At 53.5% G+C, this 25,069-nt stretch overlaps 2 protein-coding genes across 2 annotated transcripts; both read right to left on the bottom strand.

Moving 5' to 3' along the window:
• CDK5 (cyclin dependent kinase 5) lies at positions 1-5,693 on the bottom strand. Its single transcript, XM_053466083.1, has 12 exons — positions 5,514-5,693; positions 3,830-3,918; positions 3,681-3,748; positions 3,352-3,412; positions 2,884-2,940; positions 2,519-2,614; positions 2,241-2,315; positions 2,053-2,149; positions 1,781-1,850; positions 1,579-1,639; positions 554-634; positions 1-136 (listed from the first exon to the last, which is right to left on the bottom strand). Exons 1-12 carry the CDS (start codon positions 5,548-5,550, stop codon positions 50-52), a joined length of 879 nt encoding a protein of 292 aa, XP_053322058.1. The 5' UTR covers positions 5,551-5,693; the 3' UTR covers positions 1-49.
• Positions 5,694-11,375: 5,682 nt separating this feature from the next.
• On the bottom strand, positions 11,376-21,027 carry ABCB8 (ATP binding cassette subfamily B member 8). The gene is made up of 16 exons (XM_053466060.1): positions 20,904-21,027; positions 19,358-19,646; positions 19,075-19,230; positions 18,532-18,626; positions 15,970-16,075; positions 15,552-15,713; positions 15,304-15,389; positions 15,120-15,217; positions 14,045-14,150; positions 13,927-13,960; positions 13,692-13,822; positions 13,451-13,545; positions 12,928-13,061; positions 12,446-12,593; positions 11,688-11,938; positions 11,376-11,575 (listed from the first exon to the last, which is right to left on the bottom strand). The coding sequence occupies exons 1-16, from the start codon at positions 20,954-20,956 to the stop codon at positions 11,471-11,473; spliced, it is 2,049 nt and encodes a 682-aa protein (XP_053322035.1). The 5' UTR covers positions 20,957-21,027; the 3' UTR covers positions 11,376-11,470.
• Positions 21,028-25,069: the final 4,042 nt, after the last annotated feature.

Genomic DNA, 25,069 nt, shown 5'->3' with positions numbered 1-25,069 from the left:
GGGGCAGGAGAGAGAGAGAGGGGGGGCCGTGGCAGCTCGATGCTCAGGGCTATGGAGGGCAGAAGTCTGCGAAGTAATGGTGCTGTAACGCCTCGTCAGCCGGAATCCTCTGCACCGGGTTACACTTCAATAAATTCTGAGGACAGAGAAGAGAGCCACGTCAGCAGTGGGGGGCGCCAAAGGCAGTGCGTAGGGGCCAAAGACCGCCACCGGTCAGCCCCGGCCGGTGATTTCGCTCATAGCTGATATACATCTACTAACCAACGTTAATTCAACAAAGCTAAACATGCATTAATTACTGCGGACCAATCGCTAACTGCCTGTCCGCGGGGGCCACAAACAGTCGGGAATTTTGCGAATGCCAGTATAGTAGTTTTAATGAATGTTTAATTCAGATGCCGTTGCTTAAGGTGGGATATTCAAATTGTTGTGGCCTGTTTGTGGCCCTTGCGGACTGGTGCTAAGTAGCCCTGCGCTGACCCAGAGCCAGACAGGGGAAGGCAGTCCTGGTTTGGTGGCCCCCTGGGGCCGAGTTCAGCTTTACGTCCAGTACCTGCAGTAAGTCTCTGCCGGTGGCGTTCAGTTTGGATACGACATTCGCAAGCGACGTGGTGGCCGGATACATGGGATACGGCTGAAACGAGAGGGGGGGGGAGAGGGGGGTGAGCGGGGTCGGCACGGAGATGCACCGGCGTGTGGTCTGTGAAAGTGAGAGTCTTCCACCGACACGGGAAGTCACGGCTCAGTCACCGTGGAGGCACCAATAGCTGCCCTAAAGCGCGGGGGGCGAGAGAGAAGGAGCGCGGGGGGGGCGAGAGAGAAGGAGCGCGGGGGGGGGCGAGAGAGAAGGAGCGCGGGGGGGGGGCGAGAGAGAAGGAGCAGCGCGGGGGGGGGGAGGCGAGAGAGAAGAAGCAGCGCGGGGGGGGAGGCGAGAGAGAAGAAGCGCGGGGGGGGAGGCGAGAGAGAAGAAGCGCGGGGGGGGAGGCGAGAGAGAAGAAGCGCGGGGGGGGAGGCGAGAGAGAAGAAGCGCGGGGGGGGAGGCGAGAGAGAAGAAGCGCGGGGGGGAGGCGAGAGAGAAGAAGCGCGGGGGGGAGGCGAGAGAGAAGAAGCGCGGGGGGGGAGGCGAGAGAGAAGAAGCGCGGGGGGGGGAGGCGAGAGAGAAGAAGCGCGGGGGGGGAGGCGAGAGAGAAGAAGCGCGGGGGGGGGAGGCGAGAGAGAAGAAGCGCGGGGGAGGCGCGAGAGAGAAGAAGCGCGGGGGGGAGGCGAGAGAGAAGAAGCGCGGGGGGGGAGGCGAGAGAGAAGAAGCGCGGGGGGGGAGGCGAGAGAGAAGAAGCGCGGGGGAGGCGCGAGAGAGAAGCGCGGGGGAGGCGCGAGAGAGAAGGAACGCGGGGGGGGAGAGGCGAGAGAGAAAGAGTGTGTGTGTGTGGGGGGAGGCGAGAGAGATGCGGGTTGACTGTCAGGAAGAGATCAAACAGGCTCGGGACGGTCCCAGACGTCTCATCAGACAGAGCCCCAAAAATAGAGACACCCCGTTCCCGGATTAGAGTGTCTCCCGGGTCTCGCCGAGCCGCCGCTCACCTTGTAGTCCGGGAGTTTGGTCATAGCCGGCCACTGCTCCTCAGTCGGGGTCCCGAGCAACGTAACGAAGGGTTAAGGAGGTTCACGAACATGAATCCAGAAGAACGGCCAATCAGCATGGAGGATCCGGGAGATAACCCCTCCCCCGGGAGATAAAACCCACCCCCCCATCGTACAAAAGCCCCCCCCCCCGGAAGGATATCGAAAGATCCTTTTCAGCTGGTCATCCACGTCGTTTCCAGGGAACAGGGGTCTCCCGGCGTTGGCCAACTCTGCGGGGCGACAGAACGGGTTACCTACCGAGTCAGCAAACCACGAAGCCACGGCGAGGATCTCAGGTCTGCCTCCGCAGACACGATAAACGCTGCCTGGCGGACTTCCCAAACATTTCACACGGACCCTGAGGAGCCACGACACACGTATGTACAGGCTGACAAACATGTGACACGCGTGGCTCCACCCTTCTTTCATTACCTGCGAAGATACAGCCGGCCGACCACATGTCTATGGAGGTGGAGTAAAGTTTGGCGCCAAAAAGCACGTCTGGGGGCCGATACCAGAGGGTCACCACCTGGGGGCGACACAGACATTAGAGAGCGACTCCGTGGCACGAGAGCGAGTGCAGCCCACGGGACCACCCACCGGGAACGCGTGGGACTGACCTCTGCGGAGTAACAGCGCACGGGGATGCCGAACGCTCTCGCCAAGCCGAAGTCTGCCAGCTTCAGCTCGCCGTTCTGAGGAGAGAAGGGACAGAGAGAGAGATTACGACACGGGGCCACGAGGGCAACCCCACGGGGCCACGAGCGCAGAGAGAATAAAGACCGACGGCCAGGAATGAAGCTGGCAAACCCCCCCCCCCAAAACAGGACTCGGGGTCCATAAACCACGGGCCCCCATGAAACGCCAGGCGTGGTAATCCGTGGGCAGCGCTACTCACTCTGTTGATGAGGAGGTTCTGTGGCTTGAGGTCACGGTGCAGCACGTTGCGGCTGTGACAGAAAGCCAGACCCTTCAGCAGCTGATACATGAAGGACTAGAAAGGACACGACAATCAGCGGGACACGCAACATCATATGGGCCACGTGTGGCATCGGTGAGGTCCCACCATTTATTAGTGCAGTTGATATACTCCCCCATGGTTTAGGATTAGGTGCCACGTAAGGCTTGTTACTTTGTTTCCCTGGCTTTGTAGGTAAGAATAAGGGGTTAAATCTGTTAGGACGTGGACTTCGTTAGTTTGTTACGTGACCTGTCCACGGCCCAGCGCAGCGACCACGAACATCACGCAGAGCCGGGGCTCACCTTCACGATCTCCGGGTCCAGGTCCCCGTTGCAGCTGTCAAAATACTTCTTCAAGTCCTGCAAAGAATAAAGGAGTCAGGAAAGCCACCGACCCACGGCCACCCCTTCCGTGGGAGACACGTCCCTGCGCGGGAACACCCCCCAAAACCACGCTACATATATATACCCATCCCCGACGCTGCCACGGAACACAAACGCCGGCACCAAATCCTAAACATTTAATCCGTTATGGAGGCCACGTTATGACCACCAGTCTGTGTGTTCTGCTTCTGATTGTAATGAGGCCCCCTTTACATGTGACAGGCCACGGCTGGCAAATCAACCACTGCCACAACCGTGGGGCCGCAGAGAACCCCCCCCCAATCAGGGGATGGTGAGCATTTGGGGTGGAAATCTGCGCAGCTTCCATTAATAACAGGTCGTGGCCCCGTGGTCTTCACATCACGACAGGAGGCCACGTCTTCTCACCTGGTCACAATACTCGAATACCAGCGTCAGCTTCTTATCGCTGTGGAGAACGTCGTGGAGCCTGGAGAGAAGAGCTTACAGTCAGAGCCACGTCAAGAACAACGAGGACGGCAAGACACGTGGAGCTATCAGTGGCTCGTTTTAAGCAGAGAGGATCCGATCTTTCGAAATTTTCCCAAACAGCCACACCCCCAAACAGCCACTCCCCCACGTTTTACCAAAAAAAGCAACCAAGGCAAGCAAAGACCCCTTAATGGTTCCAAACAATCACGCCAAGGAGGGGGTGCCACGCGGCGGTCTATCCTGTGGCGGCTGCGTGGCCTCCTCACCGCACGATGTTCTTGTGTTTGAGCTCCTTCAGTAAGCAGATCTCCCGCAGAGCGGAGCTGGGGACGCCCTGTGCAGACAAACGAGACACGGTTAGAAGCCACGGCCGAACCGTTCACAGACTGCGTCCGCCTCCCAATCAGACGCTCACCTCGTCGTCATCATCCAATCGCACGCGTTTTAGGGCCACGATCTCGTGAGTCTCACGGTTCTTCGCCTTAAACACGGTGCCGTAGGTGCCTGAAAGAGCAAACACGTAGCTGACGGAAAACACGCGGCGCTCCACGGGGCCACGTCTGACAATAACGCAGAGGAAGGACACCTGACAGGAAGCCATCGGCTGGCCTGCTGAGGGTCCTGGGAGTTGTAGCTCCACAACAGCCCTAAAACGGCATGCTGGCGACCCCCCGTCCTTTACAAACAGGACACGAAACACGTTTTACCGCGACCACGAGACGTCACGATAACCGCACGCAGGCTGCGCGTCCTTATAACCCGGCAGACTCCAGCAGCAGATACTCGCAGCGACCCGGCAGATATTAGTGATAATACGGCAGATATGAGCGACCCGGCAGATATTAGTGACAATACGGCAGATATGAGCGACAAGGCGGCAGATATTAGTGACAATACGGCAGATATGAGCGACAAGGCGGCAGATATTAGGGCCAATACGGCAGATATGAGCGACAAGGCGGCAGATATTAGTGATAATACGGCAAATATGAGCGACAAGGCGGCAGATATTAGTGATAATACGGCAAATATGAGCGACAAGGCGGCAGATATTAGTGATAAGGCGGCAGATATTAGTGATAATACGGCAGATATGAGTGACAAGGCGGCAGATATGAGTGACAAGGCGGCAGATATTAGTTATAATACGGCAGATATGAGTGACAGGGCAGCAGATATTAGTGATAATACGGCAGATATGAGTGACAAGGCGGCAGATATGAGTGACAAGGCGGCAGATATTAGTGATAATACGGCAGATATGAGTGACAAGGCGGCAGATATTAGTTATAATACGGCAGATATTATCGATTATACGGCAGATATGAGTGACAGGGCGGCAGATATTAGTAATAATACGGCATGTATCACTGACAAGGCGGCATTTATTAGTGATAATACGGTAGATATGAGCGACAAGGCGGCAGATATTAGTGATAATACGGCAGATATGAGCGACAAGGCGGCAGATATAAGTGATAATACGGCAGATATGAGCGACAAGGCGGCAGATATTAGTGACAATACGGCAGATATGAGCGACAAGGCGGCAGATATTAGTGACAATACGGCAGATATGAGCGACAAGGCGGCAGATATTAGTGACAATACGGCAGATATGAGCGACAAGGCGGCAGATATTAGTGATAATACGGCAAATATGAGCGACAAGGCGGCAGATATTAGTGATAAGGCGGCAGATATTAGTGATAATACGGCAGATATGAGTGACAAGGCGGCAGATATTAGTTATAATACGGCAGATATGAGTGACAGGGCAGCAGATATTAGTGATAATACGGCAGATATGAGTGACAAGGCGGCAGATATGAGTGACAAGGCGGCAGATATTATCGATTATACGGCAGATATGAGTGATAATACGGCAGATATGAGTGACAGGGCGGCAGATATTAGTAATAATACGGCATGTATCACTGACAAGGCGGCATTTATTAGTGATAATACGGTAGATATTAGCGATGCTGCCGCTCCTACTACCCGTAGTAAATCGGGTGGGCATTCATTCTGCTAGGCCTCAGTCCCCGGCCTGTCCATACCCACTGCCCGCATGACCCCTCCCCCCGCCGGCTTCTCACCCTCCCCGATCTTCTCCAGTTTCTCGTACTTCTGCATGGCGCCGCAGCCAGCTGCGCTGTGTGTGTAAAGCGCATGCGCAGCCCTGGGCCCGGCCACGACCGAAGCTCATCCAATCACATCCCATCTTTGGAACGCAACTCTCAGCGTTCCACCACAGGTTAGACAGGTCGTGACGGCCAAGACGCCGACCACGCCCATTCCTGCAGGCGCCCCTAGTGATGACGTCTTTGCCATAGTGCGCCCTTTGTGAGCCGCCATATTGGTACACCTTATCTTTATAATTGCGCACCCCGCGCTTATTGTTTATGGGGAGTAAATTATTAAAAACTGGAGGGATGGGGAAAAGTGTTTTTTCTTTTAATTTTATTTATATAGTAGATAAAATACTATATATATTTATAATATAGGCCACAGGCCAGGCTTTTGGGTTGGCGTGTAGGCACTCTGCTGGTATTTGTTTTTCGGCGGTTTTGTTGCTCTTCTTAAATCATCCTGCGAGGTGGTAACATCACATAACGGAGACCGGACTGTACAACCGGCGGCGGGATCCGCGTGTAACGCACCCCCGCTACCGTCACGGACCCGAGTGTAACGCACCGCCAGCCATCGGAGACGTCGTTTTGTCCCAAGTTTTTATTAATTATTGGCCCGGGTGAGAGAGCCTCTAATGAATCAATAAATATCACCCGGGTCAGGAAGGGTTAAACGGTGCCGCGGAGCGTTACTATTATTTATTGATTTATATATCGCCATCATATTCCGTGGCGCTGTAACTGGAGTCAAGCTATCAGACAGTTTCAAATCAGTGGTCATGCCATCAGACGGTTTTTCTTTAGATTAGCAAAAGGTGCCTTAGACCTGGAAATGTGATAATAATCATATAATGTTACAATTTTAGTGGATTTTGCAGAGTTCTCACACAAATATATCTCCCTGCAAAATTAGATACGTTTATTAAACAAATTAAAGGTAAATATCCGCTCATATCTAGCAAATTACCTTTTATAACATTTCTGCATATATGACAAAATTCCACCGTTGGACCAACACATTTACACTGCACATATCTCACACACACACCCCTATATAATATGTTACAATATGGTGCATTTTTACTGTGGAAATTTAAAGATATAGCACCCCAAATAGCAGTGCAGTACTTGATAAATGTCATATTTCAACATTCTACATGGGGTTAAAAAAAAAATTCTCCCATTGGACCAATACAGTTACACTGCACATATCTCAAACATACACCCCTCTATTATTTCTGAGAATATGGTGCATTTTTACTGTGGAAATTTAAAGCTATAGCGCCCCAAATATTAGCCCAATACATAGCAAATGGGATTTTTCTAAAATCTACAGAGGGTTAAAAAAAATTCCCCCATTGGACCAATTCAGTTACACTGCAGATATCTCAAACACACCATCCTCTATTATTTCTGAGAATATGGTGCATTTTTACTGTGGAAATTTAAAGCTATAGTGCCCCAAATATCATCCCAGTAGAGAGCAACTGGCATTTTTCAGCATTCTACAGAGGGTTAAAAAAAATTCCCCCATTGGACCAATACAGTTACACTGCAGATATCTCAAACACATGCCCCTCTATTATTTCTGAGAATATGGTGCATTTTTACTGTGGAAATTTAAAGCTATAGCGCCCCAAATATCAGCCCAGTAGACATCAACTGCCATTTTTCAACATTCTACAGAGGGTTAAAAAAAATTACCCATTGGACCAATACAGTTACACTGCAGATATCTCAAACACACCATCCTCTATTATTTCTGAGAATATGGTGCATTTTTACTGTGAAAATTTAAAGCTATAGCGCCCCGAATATCAGCCCAGTAGACAGCAACCTTCATTTTTCAACATTCTACAGGGGGTTAAAAAAAATTGCCCCATTGGACCAATACAGTTACACTGCAGATATCTCAAACAAGTGCCCCTATATTATTTCTGAGAATATGGTGCATTTTTACTGTGGAAATTTAAAGCTATAGCGCCCCAAATATCATCCCAGTAGACAGCAACTGCCATTTTTCAGCATTCTACAGAGGGTTAAAAAAAATTCCCCCATTGGACCAATACAGTTACACTGCAGACATCTCAAACACACCATCCTCTATTATTTCTGAGAATATGGTGCATTTTTACTGTGGAAATTTAAAGCTATAGCGCCCCAAATATTAGCCCAATTCATAACAAATGGGATTATTCAAAAATCTACAGAGGGTTAAAAAAAATTCCTCTATTGGACCAATTCAGTTACACTGCAGATATCTCAAACACACCATCCTCTATTATTTCTGAGAATATGGTGCATTTTTACTGTGGAAATTTAAAGCTATGGCGCCCCAAATATCAGCCCAGTGGACAGCTAATGGGATTTTTCATCATTCTACAGAGGGTTAAAAAAAATTCCCCCATTGGAGCAATACAGTTACACTGCAGATATCTCAAACACATGCCCCTCTATTATTTCTGATAATATGGTGCATTTTTACTGTGGAAACTTAAAGCTACAGTGCCCCAAATATCAGCCCAATACATAGCAAATGGGATTTTTCAACATTCTACAGAGGGTAAAAAAAAAATCCTCCATTGGACCAATACAGTTACACTGCAGACATCTCAAACACACCATCCTCTATGATTTCTGAGAATATGGTGCATTTTTACTGTGGAAATTTAAAGCTATAGCGCCCCAAATATCAGCCCAGTAGACAGTAACTGCCATTTTTCAACATTCTACAGGGGTTTGAAAAAAATTCCCCCATTGGACCAATACAGTTACACTGCAGATATCTCAAACACATGCCCCTCTATTATTTCTGAGAATATGGTGCATTTTTACTGTGAAAATTTAAAGCTATGGCGCCCCAAATATCATCCCAGTGGACAGCTAATGGGATTTTTCAACATTCTACAGAGGGTTAAAAAAATTCCCCCATTGTACCAATACAGTTACACTGCAGATATCTCAAACACATGCCCCTCTATTATTTCTGAGAATATGGTGCATTTTTACTGTGGAAATATAAAGCTATAGTGTAATTTAGTTATAAATATAAAGGTCCTGGTATATGTCACTGTCAAACAACCCCCCAATATGTGTTCAGGAACATCTCCTGAGTACAGCGATACCCCCCATGCATGGGTTTGTCAGATTGTTTGGCTGGCAAAAGGCTACTTTTGGGGCATGCGTAATCCAGGTGGTCATTTGGTCATTCTGCCTCTATATCCTCTTTGGATCATCTTTGAAGCAGACTACTTCAATTTACCCCATCAAACCATATATTTTTGAACACTAGACACCACAAAGTATTTCAAATGCTGGTATTTTAACCCTTTTATGCATGAGATTCTACCACCTGTCTTTCCCAAAATTTAATTTTGTATTTTTTTCCACACAAATTGTACTTCAGGAATTAATTCATAGCTTCTGGTATGCGTCACTATCGAACATATATAAATAAATATAAATATTTTTATATTCTCATGCATAAAAGGGTTAAAATACCAGCATTTGAAATACTTTGTGGTGTCTAGTGTTCAAAAATATATGGTTTGATGGGGTAAATTGAAGTAGTCTGCTTCAAAGATGATCCAAAGAGGATATAGAGGCAGAATGACCAAATGACTACCTGAATTGCGCATGCCCCAAAAGTAGCCTTTTGCCAGCCAAACAATCTGACAAACCCATGCATGGGGGGTATCGCTGTACTCAGGAGATGTTCCTGAACACATATTGGGGGGTTGTTTGACAGTGACATATACCAGGACCTTTATATTTATAGCTAAATTACACTATAGCTTTATATTTCCACAGTAAAAATGCACCATATTCTCAGAAATAATAGAGGGGCACTTGTTTGAGATATCTGCAGCGTAACTGTATTGGTACAATGGGGGAATTTTTTTTAACCCTCTGTAGAATGATGAAAAATCCCATTAGCTGTCCACTGGGCTGATATTTGGGGCGCCATAGCTTTAAATTTTCACAGTAAAAATGCACCATATTCTCAGAAATAATAGAGGATGGTGTGTTTGAGATGTCTGCAGTGTAACTGTATTGGTCCAATGGAGGATTTTTTTTTTACCCTCTGTAGAATGTTGAAAAATCCCATTTGCTATGTATTGGGCTGATATTTGGGGCACTGTAGCTTTAAGTTTCCACAGTAAAAATGCACCATATTATCAGAAATAATAGAGGGGCATGTGTTTGAGATATCTGCAGTGTAACTGTATTGCTCCAATGGGGGAATTTTTTTAACCCTCTGTAGACTGCTGAAAAATGCCAGTTGCTGTCTACTGGGATGATATTTGGGGCGCTATAGCTTTAAATTTCCAAAGTAAAAATGCACCATATTCTCAGAAATAATAGAAGGGGGTGTGTTTGAGATGTCTGCAGTGTAACTGTATTGGTCCAATGGGGGAATTTTTTTTAACCCTCTGTAGAATGTTGAAAATGCCAGTTGCTCTCTACTGGGATGATATTTGGGGCGCTATAGCTTTAAATTTCCACAGTAAAAATGCACCATATTCTCAGAAATAATAGAGGGGGTTGTGTTTGAGATATGTGCAGTGTAACTGTATTGGTCCAATGGGGGGATTTTTTTTTTAACCCCATGTAGAATGTTGAAATATGACATTTATCAAGTACTGCACTGCTATTTGGGGTGCTATATCTTTAAATTTCCACAGTAAAGATGCACCATATTGTAACATATTATATAGGGGTGTGTGTGTGAGATATGTGCAGTGTAAATGTGTTGGTCCAACGGTGGAATTTTGTAATATATGCAGAAATGTTATAAAAGGTAGTTTGCTAGATATGAGCGGATATTTACCTTTAATTTGTTTAATAAACGTATCTAATTTTGCAGGGAGATATATTTGTGTGAGAACTCTGCAAAATCCACTAAAATTGTAACATTATATGATTATTATCACATTTCCAGGTCTAAGGCACCTTTTGCTAATCTAAAGAAAAACCGTCTGATGGCATGACCACTGATTTGAAACTGTCTGATAGCTTGACTCCAGTGCGCTGTACCGGGTGGGAACAGGACATAACGCACAGTAAAAACAGATCGATTCGACTTACAGAAACAACAGGTGAGGAGAGCTCTGTGCCCAGGAGCTTACAATCTAGAGAGTTAACACACACAATGCAGAACACACCGGGCTGGTATAAATAATTTATCAAGCACCATCATAGTCCGGAGCGCTGTACAGAGAACACAACATACCGAGATAAAAGACACGCAGCTGTCTATAGGACCCGTGCAGCCACATGTGTTACGGGGGGCATCATGGGATATACCGGATCACGCAGGACACGCGCGGTCCCGTCCCAGAGACACGCGGGGGGAGTTAACGAGACAGGCGGTGCGGGGGTCCTGGGTAGTTCGTTGTTTAGACAATCGGCGGCCATTGGAGTGGCAGCGGCTGCTGAATGTCCTGTGAGGTAGGCAAGTCCTTGCAGGGGGTCCACAGGAGACGGGGAGACCCCTGACAAGCGGACGCAGGAAACGATTCTATCCCCGGCCCCCTCATTTACCGTCAAGTCCAGCTCCGTGACCGCGTCGGCTCAACGAGGTTAAAAGAATCAAATAAAACCTTGTGGGGCTGAAGCAGGAGGAACGGGGTGAGGGGTCCGGGAGGCGTGGTGGAGTAGGGGGTCCAGGAGGCGGAGCTCTCCTGTCTCTGCGCCCGGTAGGGTAAGGGGCCCGGGAGGCGGAGCTGTCCCGTCTCTGCCCACGGTAGGGTAAGGGGCCCAGGAGGCGGAGCTCTCCCATCTCTGCGCCCCGACGGGGTCCGGGGGGGGGTGGCAGTTCCTTCTCTGCGCCCGGTGGGGTAAGGGAGGGGCGGCAGGGTGCGCTCTCCCGTCTCTGCCCCACGTGGTTTGATTCCTATTCTTGGCGTAAAGTCCGGTTAGGGTCAGAAAGTTCCGGACCCTCGGCTGCGCGAGGATTCCTGCTTCTGCCTCTTTATCAGCTCCGCGTACAGACCGCCCTTCCTCAGCAGCTCGCGATGGCTTCCGATCTGTAGATAAGTGAACAAAACCCACAAATGATCAGACGCTTTCTGTATCGGGGGAGTTGGCACGTATGGGGTATTTATATAAACCTCGGCACGCAGCCACCGGGAAACTCACCTCAGCCACGCGGCCCTTGGCCAGGACCACAATGATGTCGGCGTCGGCGATTGTGCTGAGCCGATGAGCGATGATCAGCACGGTGCGTCCGGACGCCACGCGGTCCAACGCCAACTGCACGGCCCGCTCGGACTCCGCGTCCAACGCGCTCGTAGCTTCATCCAGAATAAGGATTCTCGGGTTCTTTAAGAGGGCGCGGGCGATCGCCACCCGCTGCTTCTGGCCCCCTGAGAGGGTCACCCCGCGCTCCCCTGATTAACAAAAAACAGCATTCAGATCCATTAAACACCGAACAGTGGGGGTAGGTGAGCAACAGAACGCCCCACCCCCCGCAAACACAATGCCCCCACCACCGCCCCGCAAACACAATGCCCCCCCCACCGCCCCGCAAACGCAATGCCCCCCCACCGCCCGGCAAACGCAATGCCCCCCCCCCACCGCCCGGCAAACGCAATTCCCCCACCACCACCACAACCCGGCAAACGCAATGCCCTCCCCCACCGCCTCGCAAACACAATGCCCCACCACCACCCCGCAAACGCAATGCCCCCCCACCACCCGGCAGACACACTGCCCCCCCACGGCCCGGCAAACGTGATGCCGCCCAGCAAACGCAATGCCCCCCACCGCCCGGCAAACGCGATGGCCCCCCCCCCGCCCGGCAAACGCGATGCTCCCCACCGCCCCATCGAAACATGTTTATGGTGGATGTGCGGTTTGTGTGGCCCCCGGGGGAAGCCCCAGACAGGCGCACTCACCCAGCGTGGTAGCGTAGCCCTCCGGGAAGCTGCGGATGAACTCGTCAGCGTTGGCCTGTTTAGCGGCTTCGATGACCTCGTCGTCCGCGGCCTCCGGCCTCCCGAAGCGGATGTTTTCCATAATACTCGTACCGAACAGCACCGGCTCCTGGAAGGCAAAGGGGGCTCTTACACATCGGCCGCCGGCCACGAATGTCAACCATATAACCCAACGCCGCGTCAGCGCAAAAAGAAGGCAACATCCAGGGGTCACCGTGACCTTTAACCCACGGATCACTGTGCGTCTTGCCACACGGGGCTGGAATAAACTGCCGTATGCTGCGGGTAAATGACAACCCCCAACCCCCCCCCCCCCCCGCCCGGTTCAGTGTTTGGGAGTTAGGAGAGACACGGAGAGATAAACCCCAGAACATAGAAGCGAGCGAGTAACGGGGATCAGAGACAGCGATGCTGGAGAATGAGCTGCCCAGCTGCACCCATACCTGGTTAATGAACCCAATCGCTTCTCCTCTCAGCCACGATGGATCTAGGGTGCGAATGTCCGCTCCATCTAGCAGGACCGTGCCCTGCCGGGGGTCATAGAACCTCTCCAGAAGAGCAGCCACGGTGGACTTCCCTGCAGGATGTGTGTGGGAGATTATTACAGGCTCGCCTCCATTCCCATGTCCTTCATTCACACGCGTGCACACACAATGACCCACGCTTGCCTCTCTCCATTCACACACACACATACCTCACTCCTGGTGCCCTCCATTCACACACACACACACAATGACCCACGCTTCATTCACACACACACACACACAATGACCCACGCTTCATTCACACACACAATGACCCACGCTTCATTCACACACACACACACACACACACACACACACACACACACACACACACACCGCCTCACATTCATTTATCCCAGCCTTTTCATTTACACGCACTATTCCCAGCTCACTAGGTAATCTTCCCCCCTCTCAATTACATTGCTGGTCCATCCACACTCACCTCCCCCAGACTGTCCCACGATGGCCACCGTCTTGCCGGCAGGGATATGGAGGTCGAAGCCCTTCAATACTTCATGGCCGGGTCTTGTGGGGTAACTGAAGACAAAGAGCCGCAGGAAGCGATGAAATGATGTTGGTTTTAAGGGCCATCGTCTATTCTGTCTTAATAGCTTCCCAGCACCGATCGTTTCCAAACGCCGGCCCCAAATCACCACCAATTACTACGGAACGAGGGGTCCCACCTGAAACAGACGCCGTGGAAGTCCACGTTCCCCTGCAGCTGGGCGAGCTTTATTCCTCCGCTCAGCGGGATCTCAGGCTCCAGCCTCATGAACTCGAAGACACGTCCGCCCGCGCTAAGCCCTCGGACCACCTATTGTGAAATGATGAATGTATTAACCCACGGTGCTGCGCGCTCAGCCATGCGGCCCCGACCCTCAGTATGCTCCGGACACGCGGCGGAGGCCGAGCACTCACCTGGCCAAACAGCACCGACATATTAGCCATGGACCTGAGAGGGGGAATGAAATGGCATCAGCGATGGGGGGACAACCAGGACAGACTGCAAACCTAAGACTCCAGTTACAGGACTGACCTCTGCACGGTCTGCGAAGCCACCAGGAAAGACATGAGGTCCCCGGGGGAGAGTTCGTTCCCCGCCATCAACGATCCGCCAGCAAAGATCGTTCCCAACACAATGCCTGAAGAACACAAATGTCTGCTCAGCTCGGGGGCCCGCAGAGGACAAATAAATGCTCAGTACGGGGGGGCCCGCAGAGGACAAATAAATGCTCAGTACGGGGGGGCCCGCAGAGGACAAATAAGCAGGCGGCGCCGCTATCTCTGTATACCTTTTTTTTTTTTTTTTTTTATTAATAATATTATTGAAAAGTACTAATTCCCTTTAAAAAAACAAATGCAGCCGCCAGTAATTTCACCCCGTTCACCAGGTATAAGACAGTCGCCACTAGATGGCACTGTAACTCCTGCCTGATAGGAAGGGAGCCTAGAACTTATACAGAGGCTACCACCCCATTCACTAGGTTTACCCTACAATAAATTCTTGTTCCAAGCCTAGTGAATAATAATAATTAATAATAACAGTGAAGGAAAGGAGCCTAGAACCCGTATCGAGGCTACCTCCATTCACGTTAATGAGTGTCGCTCTACACTAAATTGATTTTCTGGTCGATTGTAGAGCAGAACTCTTACTTTGTGGAGTATGATACGGGTTCTAGGCTCCTTTCCGTCACTATTAATAATGATAATATTAAATAATATTATTCACTAGGCATGGAAAATTTATTGTAGGGTAAACCTAGTGAATGGGGTGGTAGCCTCTGTATAAGTTCTAGGCTCCCTTCCTATCAGGCAGGAATTAGAGTGCCATCTAGTGGCGACTGTCTAATACCTGGTGAACGGGGTGAAATTACTGGCGGCTACATTTGTTTCCCTTCATTTTGGAGGAGGGAATTAGTACTTTTAATAATAATAAGTTATATTTGTACATCTCGCTCTTTTCTTTGCGTTTTATTCCCCCGAGGGTTATTTTGTTGAGTGCCATCGGCACGGAGACCCTCGGTAACGCTGTAATAAAGCGTTTAATGCTCGGCAGCGGCGGGCTCGGAATCCCCCCGGCAGTGAATGGCTCACGGGTGGCAATCACTCACAGTTCAGGGCGATGTTAGACAGTCCCTGGAACAGAGCGATCCCGACTCCCAGCACTTCGTTCATCCGGCAGGACCGGTCCACCTCGGCCGAGTACAGCCTGCGGAGACGCAGCGGCGGTATTCATGAATAACAGAAGACATAACGCACAGACAGTCCGATGTCCGCCATCCACCCCGTACTCACTCCACCTCTCTTCTCTCCATGGAGAAGGCTCTCACCGTCCGCACATTCCCCAAGGCTTCGTCAGCCATGCCCGTGGCTCTGGCCACCTGCGGTAAAGAGACGGGGTCAGTGCGGTGGCGCGGCGGCACATTTACAGGGATATCGCTGGAAGGGCAGGCAGGCAGAAGGACGAGGCGGCGAGACGTCGGGGGGAACGAGGCGGCGAGACGTCCCGGAGGACGAGGCGGGGAAAGGGCAATGTTTCTTACCTGCTCCTGCGCGCGGCGGGACAGTCTGCGTAGGAAAGAGCCAATGAGGGCTCCGGCTCCCACCAGCACCGGCATCACCACAATCAGCATCCCCGTCAGCTTGGGGGAGATGTAGTACAGAGACACAAAGCAGCCGAAGGTCTGGGCGAGGTTCCTGAGACCCTGCGCCACCAGAAGGAAACAATGAGTCTGGGCATCGAGGGACGATGGAGTCAATGTCATGGGAGAATGTTTTACAAAGGGTTAAATCAACTGGGTTAAATCTCCCCGCATCAACTACCCATCCTAAAAAGAAGCTCCGAGGTCGGACCCCGAGACTCCTGGGCTAGTGAAGCGAGTCGGAAGGGACGAGGGCCTCTTTCAGGTCAGATGAAGGGCCAGCTTTTGGTGGCCGGGCCCCGCCGGTTCATTTACTTACGTGGGAAATGACTTGTTTAAAAGACGACTTGAATTCTTGGACATCTGAGGTGAGCCGATTCACCAAAAGTCCTGTCTTCTGGGCATCAAAGAACGCCATGTCCTGCCTGCGAGGGGGAGAGAGGGGGCACGCGAGACAGAGCCGGGGAGAGAGGGGGCACGCGAGACAGAGCCGGGGAGAGAGGGGGCACGCGAGACAGAGCCGGGGAGAGAGGGGGCACGCGAGACAGAGCCGGGGGGGGAGAGGGGGCACGCGAGACAGAGCCGGGGGGGAGAGGGGGCACGCGAGACAGAGCCGGGGGGGAGAGGGGGCACGCGAGACAGAGCCGGGGGGGAGAGGGGGCACGCGAGACAGAGCCGGGGGGGGAGAGGGGGCACGCGAGACAGAGCCGGGGGGGAGAGGGGGCACGCGAGACAGAGCCGGGGGGGAGAGGGTGCAGGCGAGACAGAGCCGGGGGGAGAGGGTGCACGCGAGACAGAGCCGGGGGGAGAGGGGGCACGCGAGACAGAGCCGGGGGGAGAGGGGGCACGCGAGACAGAGCCGGGGAGAGAGGGGACACGCGAGACAGAGCCGGGGGGAGAGGGGACACGCGAGACAGAGCCGGGGGGAGAGGGGGCACGCGAGACAGAGCCGGGGGGAGAGGGGGCACGCGAGACAGAGCCGGGGGGAGAGGGGGCACGCGAGACAGAGCCGGGGGGAGAGGGGGCACGCGAGACAGAGCCGGGGGGAGAGGGGGCACGCGAGACAGAGCCGGGGGGAGAGGGGGCACGCGAGACAGAGCCGGGGGGAGAGGGGGCACGCGAGACAGAGCCGGGGGGAGAGGGGGCACGCGAGACAGAGCCGGGGGGAGAGGGGGCACGCGAGACAGAGCCGGGGGGAGAGGGGGCACGCGAGACAGAGCCGGGGGGAGAGGGGGCACGCGAGACAGAGCCGGGGGGAGAGGGGGCACGCGAGACAGAGCCGGGGAGAGAGGGGGCACGCGAGACAGAGCCGGGGAGAGAGGGGGCACGCGAGACAGAGCCGGGGAGAGAGGGGGCACGCGAGACAGAGCCGGGGAGAGAGGGGGCACGCGAGACAGAGCCGGGGAGAGAGGGGGCACGCGAGACAGAGCCGGGGAGAGAGGGGGCACGCGAGACAGAGCCGGGGAGAGAGGGGGCACGCGAGACAGAGCCGGGGAGAGAGGGGGCACGCGAGACAGAGCCGGGGAGAGAGGGGGCACGCGAGACAGAGCCGGGGAGAGAGGGGGCACGCGAGACAGAGCCGGGGAGAGAGGGGGCACGCGAGACAGAGCCGGGGAGAGAGGGGGCACGCGAGACAGAGCCGGGGAGAGAGGGGGCACGCGAGACAGAGCCGGGGAGAGAGGGGGCACGCGAGACAGAGCCGGGGAGAGAGGGGGCACGCGAGACAGAGCCGGGGAGAGAGGGGGCACGCGAGACAGAGCCGGGGAGAGAGGGGGCACGCGAGACAGAGCCGGGGAGAGAGGGGGCACGCGAGACAGAGCCGGGGGGAGAGGGGGCACGCGAGACAGAGCCGGGGGGAGAGGGGGCACGCGAGACAGAGCCGGGGGGAGAGGGGGCACGCGAGACAGAGCCGGGGGGAGAGGGGGCACGCGAGACAGAGCCGGGGGGAGAGGGGGCACGCGAGACAGAGCCGGGGGGAGAGGGGGCACGCGAGACAGAGCCGGGGGGAGAGGGGGCACGCGAGACAGAGCCGGGGGGAGAGGGGGCACGCGAGACAGAGCCGGGGGGAGAGGGGGCACGCGAGACAGAGCCGGGGGGAGAGGGGGCACGCGAGACAGAGCCGGGGGGAGAGGGGGCACGCGAGACAGAGCCGGGGGGAGAGGGGGCACGCGAGACAGAGCCGGGGGGAGAGGGGGCACGCGAGACAGAGCCGGGGGGAGAGGGGGCACGCGAGACAGAGCCGGGGGAGAGGGGGCACGTGAGACAGAGCCGGGGGGAGAGGGTGCACGCGAGACAGAGCCGGGGGGAGAGGGTGCACGCGAGACAGAGCAGGGGGGAGAGGGTGCACGCGAGACAGAGCAGGGGGGAGAGGGTGCACGCGAGACAGAGCCGGGGGGGGGAGAGGGGGCACGCGAGACAGAGCCGGGGGGGGGAGAGGGGGCACGCGAGACAGAGCCGGGGGGGGAGAGGGGGCACGCGAGACAGAGCCGGGGAGAGAGGGAGCACGCGAGACAGAGCCGGGGAGAGACGGGGCAGGCGAGACAGAGCCGGGGGGAGAGGGTGCACGCGAGACAGAGCCGGGGGAGAGGGTGCACGCGAGACAGAGCCGGGGGGAGAGGGTGCACGCGAGACAGAGCCGGGGGGAGAGGGTGCACGCGAGACAGAGCCGGGGGGAGAGGGTGCACGCGAGACAGAGCCGGGGGGGGGAGAGGGGGCACGCGAGACAGAGCCAAGGGGGGGGTGAAGGGGGCACACGAGAGAGCCGGTGGGGGGGGGGGTAAAGGGTGAAGCGCGTAAGATGGGGAGCGGAATATCTATAGTTATTATTATTATTATTAGTAATGTGTTTTTGAAAAGGAAGCCGAGGAGGCCTCACACTCACCGGAGTAGGGAGGAGAAGAGGGCTTTCCTCATACTTCCAGCGACCCTCTCCCCAACGCGAGCCAGCAGGATGATGTACCCGGAGGTCAGCAGCCCCTGAGAGAGCGACAGCAATCAGAAACGTACAGAGAGACAGCAGGCGATCAAACCGTGACAGCTTGGATTCAATCATTTACTTACACAGACAGGGGTTACCGGTACACCAAGGATTGTCACGCATGCATTACACACAGAACACGGGGGGGTCACAGACGGGGGTTACCGGTACATGGGGAGGGTCACAGACGGGGGGTTACCGGTACATGGGGAGGGTCACAGACGGGGGGTTACCGGTACATGGGGAGGGTCACAGACGGGGGGGGTTATCGGTATGGGGGGGGGTCATAGACTGGGGTTACCGGTACATGGGGAGGGTCACAGACGGGGGTTACCGGTACATGGGGAGGGTCACAGACGGGGGGTTACCGGTATGGGGGGGGGTAACAGACGGGGGTTACCGGTACACAGGGAGGGTCACAGACTTCCCGTTGAAGTTTGGCCTCACCTGCACCCCGTACAGACACAGCAGCTTCACGGCAGGACCCCGCACCTCGCGGACATAGTTCCCAGCATGCTCCCGGGTGAAGCGGGACACCACGTTCACCAACTCGCCCAGGATAAGCGGGATCTGAATGTTCAGCAGAGCGGCTCCAAACGCCAGCTGATAAAAACCAAAAGGGGATCAAACACTAATAGCGGACTGTGTGGCCCCCGAGCGGCCCCTGACAGATGGGGGGGACACAGGCCACGGTAACCGCTGCATCGTTATCACACAGGAGCTTTCTTACCGCAACTGCCGTGAACAGGGCCGCCAGCTGGGGCCGCAGGTACTTCCAGAACTCGGCCCAGTTAAACTCGGGCTCCGGCAGGACTCTCTCGGGGGCCGGTACCAGGTGGTTATTGTTCAGGTCCTGCTGGCACAGAGCGACTCTTCCTCCCGCGCACACGGCGGCCGGGACCAGCAGCACAGCCAGGGCCCGTCCGCTCCTGGGGGCCCGGAGGGACCACCTCGAGGTCCAGCGTGCGGAGTAAAGCCGCAGGGACGGGCAGGCTGGGGGACGAGGGAGGCCGGCGGACCTGGAGGACAGAAGAGAAAAAATGATTCCCGGTCTGCGCTCATTCTGGGGTCAGCTTAAGGGGTACTTCCTCCCCACGTGCCCTGTTTGGGGGTCACCCCCCAATAGTAATAGCTCATGTCCTGTTTGGGGGTCACCCCCCAATAGTAATAGCTCATGTCCTGTTTGGGGGTCACCCCCAATAGTAATAGTTCATGCCCTGTTTGGGGGTCACCCCCCAATAGTAATAGCTCATGTCCTGTTTGGGGGTCACCCCCCAATAGTAATAGCTCATGTCATGTTTGGGGGTCACCCCCCAATAGTAATAGCTCACGCTGTGTTTGGGGGTCACCCCCCAATAGTAATAGCTCATGTCCTGTTTGGGGGTCACCCCCCAATAGTAATAGCTCATGTCCTGTTTGGGGGTCACCCCCAATAGTAATAGTTCATGCCCTGTTTGGGGGTCACCCCCCAGGAGTAATAGTTCATGCCCTGTTTGGGGGTCACCCCCCAGGAGTAATAGTTCATGCCCTGTTTGGGGGTCACCCCCCAATAGTAATAGTTCATGCCCTGTTTGGGGGTCACCCCCCAGGAGTAATAGTTCATGCCCTGTTTGGGGGTCACCCCCCAGGAGTAATAGTTCATACCCTGTTTGGGGGTCACCCCCAATAGTAATAGCTCACGCTGTGTTTGGGGGTCACCTCCCAAAAGTAATAGTTCATGCACTGTTTGGGGGTCAACCCCCCCAGGAGTAATAGTTCATGCCCTGTTTGGGGGTCAACCCCACCAGGAGTAATAGTTCATGCCCTGTTTGGGGGTCAACCCCACCAGGAGTAATAGTTCATGCCCTGTTTGGGGGTCACCCCCCCAATAGTAATAGTTCATGCCCTGTTTGGGGGTCAACCCCCCCAGGAGTAATAGTTCATGCCCTGTTTGGGGGTCAACCCCCCCAGGAGTAATAGTTCATGCCCTGTTTGGGGGTCAACCCCCCCAGGAGTAATAGTTCATGCCCTGTTTGGGGGTCAACCCCCCCAGGAGTAATAGTTCATGCACTGTTTGGGGGTCCCCCCTGGAGTTCTTGCCCCATTCATTGCACTTTGCTCAGACCCACAGTGTGAGCGCCGGGGCACTGCATGTCGGGAGTTGTAGTCCCGAAGTACCCGCGCGCTCCCCCAATGAGTAAACTCTGAACTACATGTCCCGGCGGGCTGTGCGGCATGCAGGTTGCCGGCTCCCACGCCCCCCCAGCTCCCGCCTTTCCGGGTCCTTGTCCCGTTACCTTAGTGCGTTCGGGCACCGACGGATCCCGGCCTGTAGGAAGTGGAGCAGCATGGTGGCACCGGGACTCTCCGGGAGTAACGAGAAGATCTGGACACGGAAACTCCACGCCCACTCGCGACGAAGCTCAGTATTGGCCCGAGTCTGTCATGTGACTAGAGCATGACTGAGTGACGTCAGAGAATATAAATGAGCAGAAGCGTAGCGAAGTACCGGCCAGTGTGTTGGGGGATAGAGCGTTACCGTGTTCTTGGCGGGGCCGGGGGGGAGCCGCGCCAATAACCGTACACACCGGGGTGTCTCTTTAGACAGGTTCTAGGAGCAGGGTGTCTTTAAGGTCACTTTGGCCTTACATTCCAGAATCCAGTCATGGAGAGGGCTCTCTGGGAAGCACCCGGCCTCTAATTACCCCCTCTGCCTGATTACCACCCGGGGCAGTTATTTCCGGGGCTGGGGTCCGGCCAGCGGTGTCAGCTGGGAATGTGCTCAGCGCTGTCTCTTTATTCCAGGAAAGCGGAGAGCGGCGCAGGCTGCGGGGTTACTGAGAACAGCGAGACGGACTGTGACAGGGTCCGTGCCAAGTGTGTGACGGGCGCAGCCGGGCAGGCCGAGACCCCAGGGGCCCACATACCAAGGCTGTGGGGATATTATGGGGCCACAGACAGGAAGGCAAACGTTCCCGCTGGCCACAAAGCCTTTAGATCTGTAACTATATAGATATGATGTGTAGTGGATACATGGAATAGTTTCCCAGCAGAAGTGGTAGAGGGTAATACAGTGAGGGGATTAAAAATGCATGGGATAGATATACAGCTCCTGAGCTTAATACGAGACCAACGACTGATTAAGGTTTGAGTCTTTACAACCGGAGAGACGGGGGCCGGATGGGGCTGATCTACCAGCAGGTTCTGGGTTTCTGTGGTATAAACCCCCAGCCTCCTGCGTAATGCTCTGCAGTCCCCAAGCCTCCTGCGTAACGCTCTGCAGCCCCCCCAGCCTCCTGCGTAACGCTCTGCAGTTCTCCCCCAGCCTCCTGCATAACGCTCTGCAGCCCCCCCAGCCTCCTGCGTAACGCTCTGCAGTCCCCCCAGCCTCCTGCGTAACGTTCTGCAGTCCCCCCCAGCCTCCTGCGTAACGTTCTGCAGTCCCCCCCAGCCTCCTGCGTAACGCTCTGCAGTCCCCCCCAGCCTCCTGCGTAACGCTCTGCAGCCTCCTGCGTAACGCTCTGCAGTCCCCCCCAGCCTCCTGCGTAACGCTCTGCAGCCTCCTGCGTAACGTTCTGCAGCCCCCCCAGCCTCCTGCGTAACGTTCTGCAGCCCCCCCCAGCCTCCTGCGTAACGTTCTGCAGCCCCCCCAGCCTCCTGCGTAATGCTCTGCAGCCCCCCCAGCCTCCTGCGTAATGCTCTGCAGCCCCCCAGCCTCCTGCGTAACGCTCTGCAGTCCCCCCAGCCTCCTGCGTAATGCTCTGCAGTCCCCCCAGCCTCCTGCGTAACGCTCTGCAGTCCCCCCAGCCTCCTGCGTAACGCTCTGCAGTCCCCCCAGCCTCCTGCGTAACGCTCTGCAGTCCCCCCAGCCTCCTGCGTAACGCTCTGCAGTCCCCCCCAGCCTCCTGCGTAACGCTCTGCAGTCCCCCCCTCAGCCTCCTGCGTAACGCTCTGCAGTCCCCCCCCAGCCTCCTGCGTAACGCTCTGCAGCCCCCACCCCGGTGCGATATAAAGAGGCAGTAAAGCTTTAAAATTACTTCTGGTGATCTGTGGAGATATGGCTGAGAGTGCTGAGAGTCTGCACTTGTATGTTGATCTACAAACTGGAGCGGCTGAAGCCTTGTGGCCCCTGACTCGGGGGGGGGGTTGATTATTTTTTCACATGGTACGAGGGGTCCCGCGCGGTAGCGAAGGACCCCTCACTGTATCCGCAGCTATATGAGATCCCCCATAAACTCTTCACATTCCTGGGGGCTCTTGGCGTTTTTGCCCCAATCTCAGGGCGAAGGGGCAGATTCTTGGGGTCACGCAGTCTGGATCTGCCCCCTTCCTATTCTCCCGGCTGGGATCATATATAAGACCCCCAGCTGGTGCTTTTGCCCCCGGTATGTTATGGGTGATCTTGCTGCTTGAATGCAGGTGACCCAATTAAGTGTATCTTTAAATAATGACAAGCCAAGGTTTCCATGGCGACCGGTATTACAGCCGTTTGGGTGACACATTTGGTGAGTCGCTGCGTAGAATCTTAATGGTGGGCTATTAACCCCTTGACTGCTAACGATGGCATGGTGCCGTCGCTAGCACTACCCTACCTTAATGGAGGTCTGTGGACCCCCATGACCACCTACCCCGGCGATCTGCCCCTCACACTGAAGGGCATCACCGGGGCCACCCGATCCGGCCGGTGACGGCACGCGTAACTTTATTAATAACTGACAATTGTCAGTTAAAGCGGTATGGGGTTATGCTGCTTAGATGCCTGTATCTCAGGCATCTACACATCTACAGACCCCCAACATATACCGTTGGAAAGGTAATCGGTATAATGCTTGTCAAAAAAGAATACAAAATATTAAGTTAAAAAAATAAAAATGTACAAAAAAAAGTAGGGGTCTCTAAAGGCAGATAAATAAAGATCAAAATTGCCTAGAGACCCCCAAATTAAATTATCTAAACATAAACTAGTTTAACTTTAAAAAAAAAAAAAAGTAAGTTTTCTAGCTAAATGATCACTGTGGTAGCCAATGTTACCACGGCGATCATATAGCTATAAAAAGTCACATTCCCTTTTTAAAAATGGCCGATACTAATTTTTAATCCCATGATCCCTTTGATCATGGGGTTAAATTTAGCCAACAGTAGAGGGAGGCAATTTTTGAAATCCTGATGAACTGCAAATATTATTAAAATCAGCCATTTAGCCTGTGCGGTACGTGAGTAACCATCTCATCCCTGCAGCGCCTTGCATTTTTACGGCAAAACTTATTTTTGCTGTAAAAGTGGTTTTTTTTTCTCCCTTTACCATCATTTCTTTGGGATTGTAAGGGGAAAGAATGGTGTGTGCTTCTGCGAGTGAATGTATGGAAAGAATGGTGTGTGCTTCTGCGAGTGAATGTATGGAAAGAATGGTGTGTGCTTCTGTGAGTGAATGTATGGAAAGTATGGTGTGTGCTTCTGTGAGTGAATGTATGGAAAGAATGGTGTGTGCTTCTGTGAGTGAATGTACGTATAGTATGGTGTGTGCTTCTGCGAGTGAATGTATGGAAAGAATGGTGTGTGCTTCTGCGAGTGAATGTATGGAAAGTATGGTGTGTGCTTCTGCGAGTGAATGGAGATATGAAAGGCGTGTGAATGATCAGTAATTAGGGTTGTAGCCTTGACGTGGCATTACTGCTCACGTAAGAAGTTAAATTATGGCACAAAAAGTACATATTTGCAAAAACTACACCCCTTGGCGCATCAAATGAGGGGCTGCGTGTGTTTCTAGTACAAACCTGGAGTGCGCAAGACACAAATGAACATGTCGCTATGGTTAGAAAAAAGATATTTTCAAGCCAAAGCAACATATTCCATCGTCTGTGAACTTAACTTTTGTCCTAGAAATACATGTAACCCCTCATTTGAAGCTCCGAGGGGTGTAGTTTCTTGGAATGTGTACTTTATGTACCCTAATTTAACTTCCCAGATGTCTCAACCACTTTATCTTCAGCTATGGCAGATTGGAGAATCTTGTTAAAAAATTGTCTTAAAACATTTAGGGGCGATGCCTGCATTTAGACAGCTCTAGGTAGCTGGACAGTTAAATTATGGTACATAAAGTATATATTTTCAGAAACTACACCCCTTGGCGCATCAAATGAGGGGCTGCATGTGTTTCTAGGACAAACCTGGAGTGGGGAAGACATAAATGAACATGTCGCTTTTAATTTAATTTTTTTTATATTTTTAGAAGTGTGATATTCACTCATTTGTTGTGCACGTCAGATTTGTGGTACAAATACAACTAAGACCTCATTTGCTGCGGCTGGGGGTGTAGTTTCTAAAAATATATAGTTTTGTTGGCATATTTTAACATCCCGGGCAGCTAGAGCGGTTTAATTGACGGCAGCCATGCATTAAATGTAAAGATGTCTTTTGTGATAGTCTAATAAATTTAACGTTTAGCTATAAAATATTAGAAAAA

Source organism: Spea bombifrons, chromosome 5 (genome assembly GCF_027358695.1).
Source record: "Spea bombifrons isolate aSpeBom1 chromosome 5, aSpeBom1.2.pri, whole genome shotgun sequence".
In the NCBI taxonomy this organism is placed as follows: Eukaryota; Metazoa; Chordata; class Amphibia; order Anura; family Pelobatidae; genus Spea; species Spea bombifrons.
The sequence above is the reverse complement of the archived record's forward strand: the minus strand, read 5'-3'. Positions and strand labels throughout refer to the sequence as shown.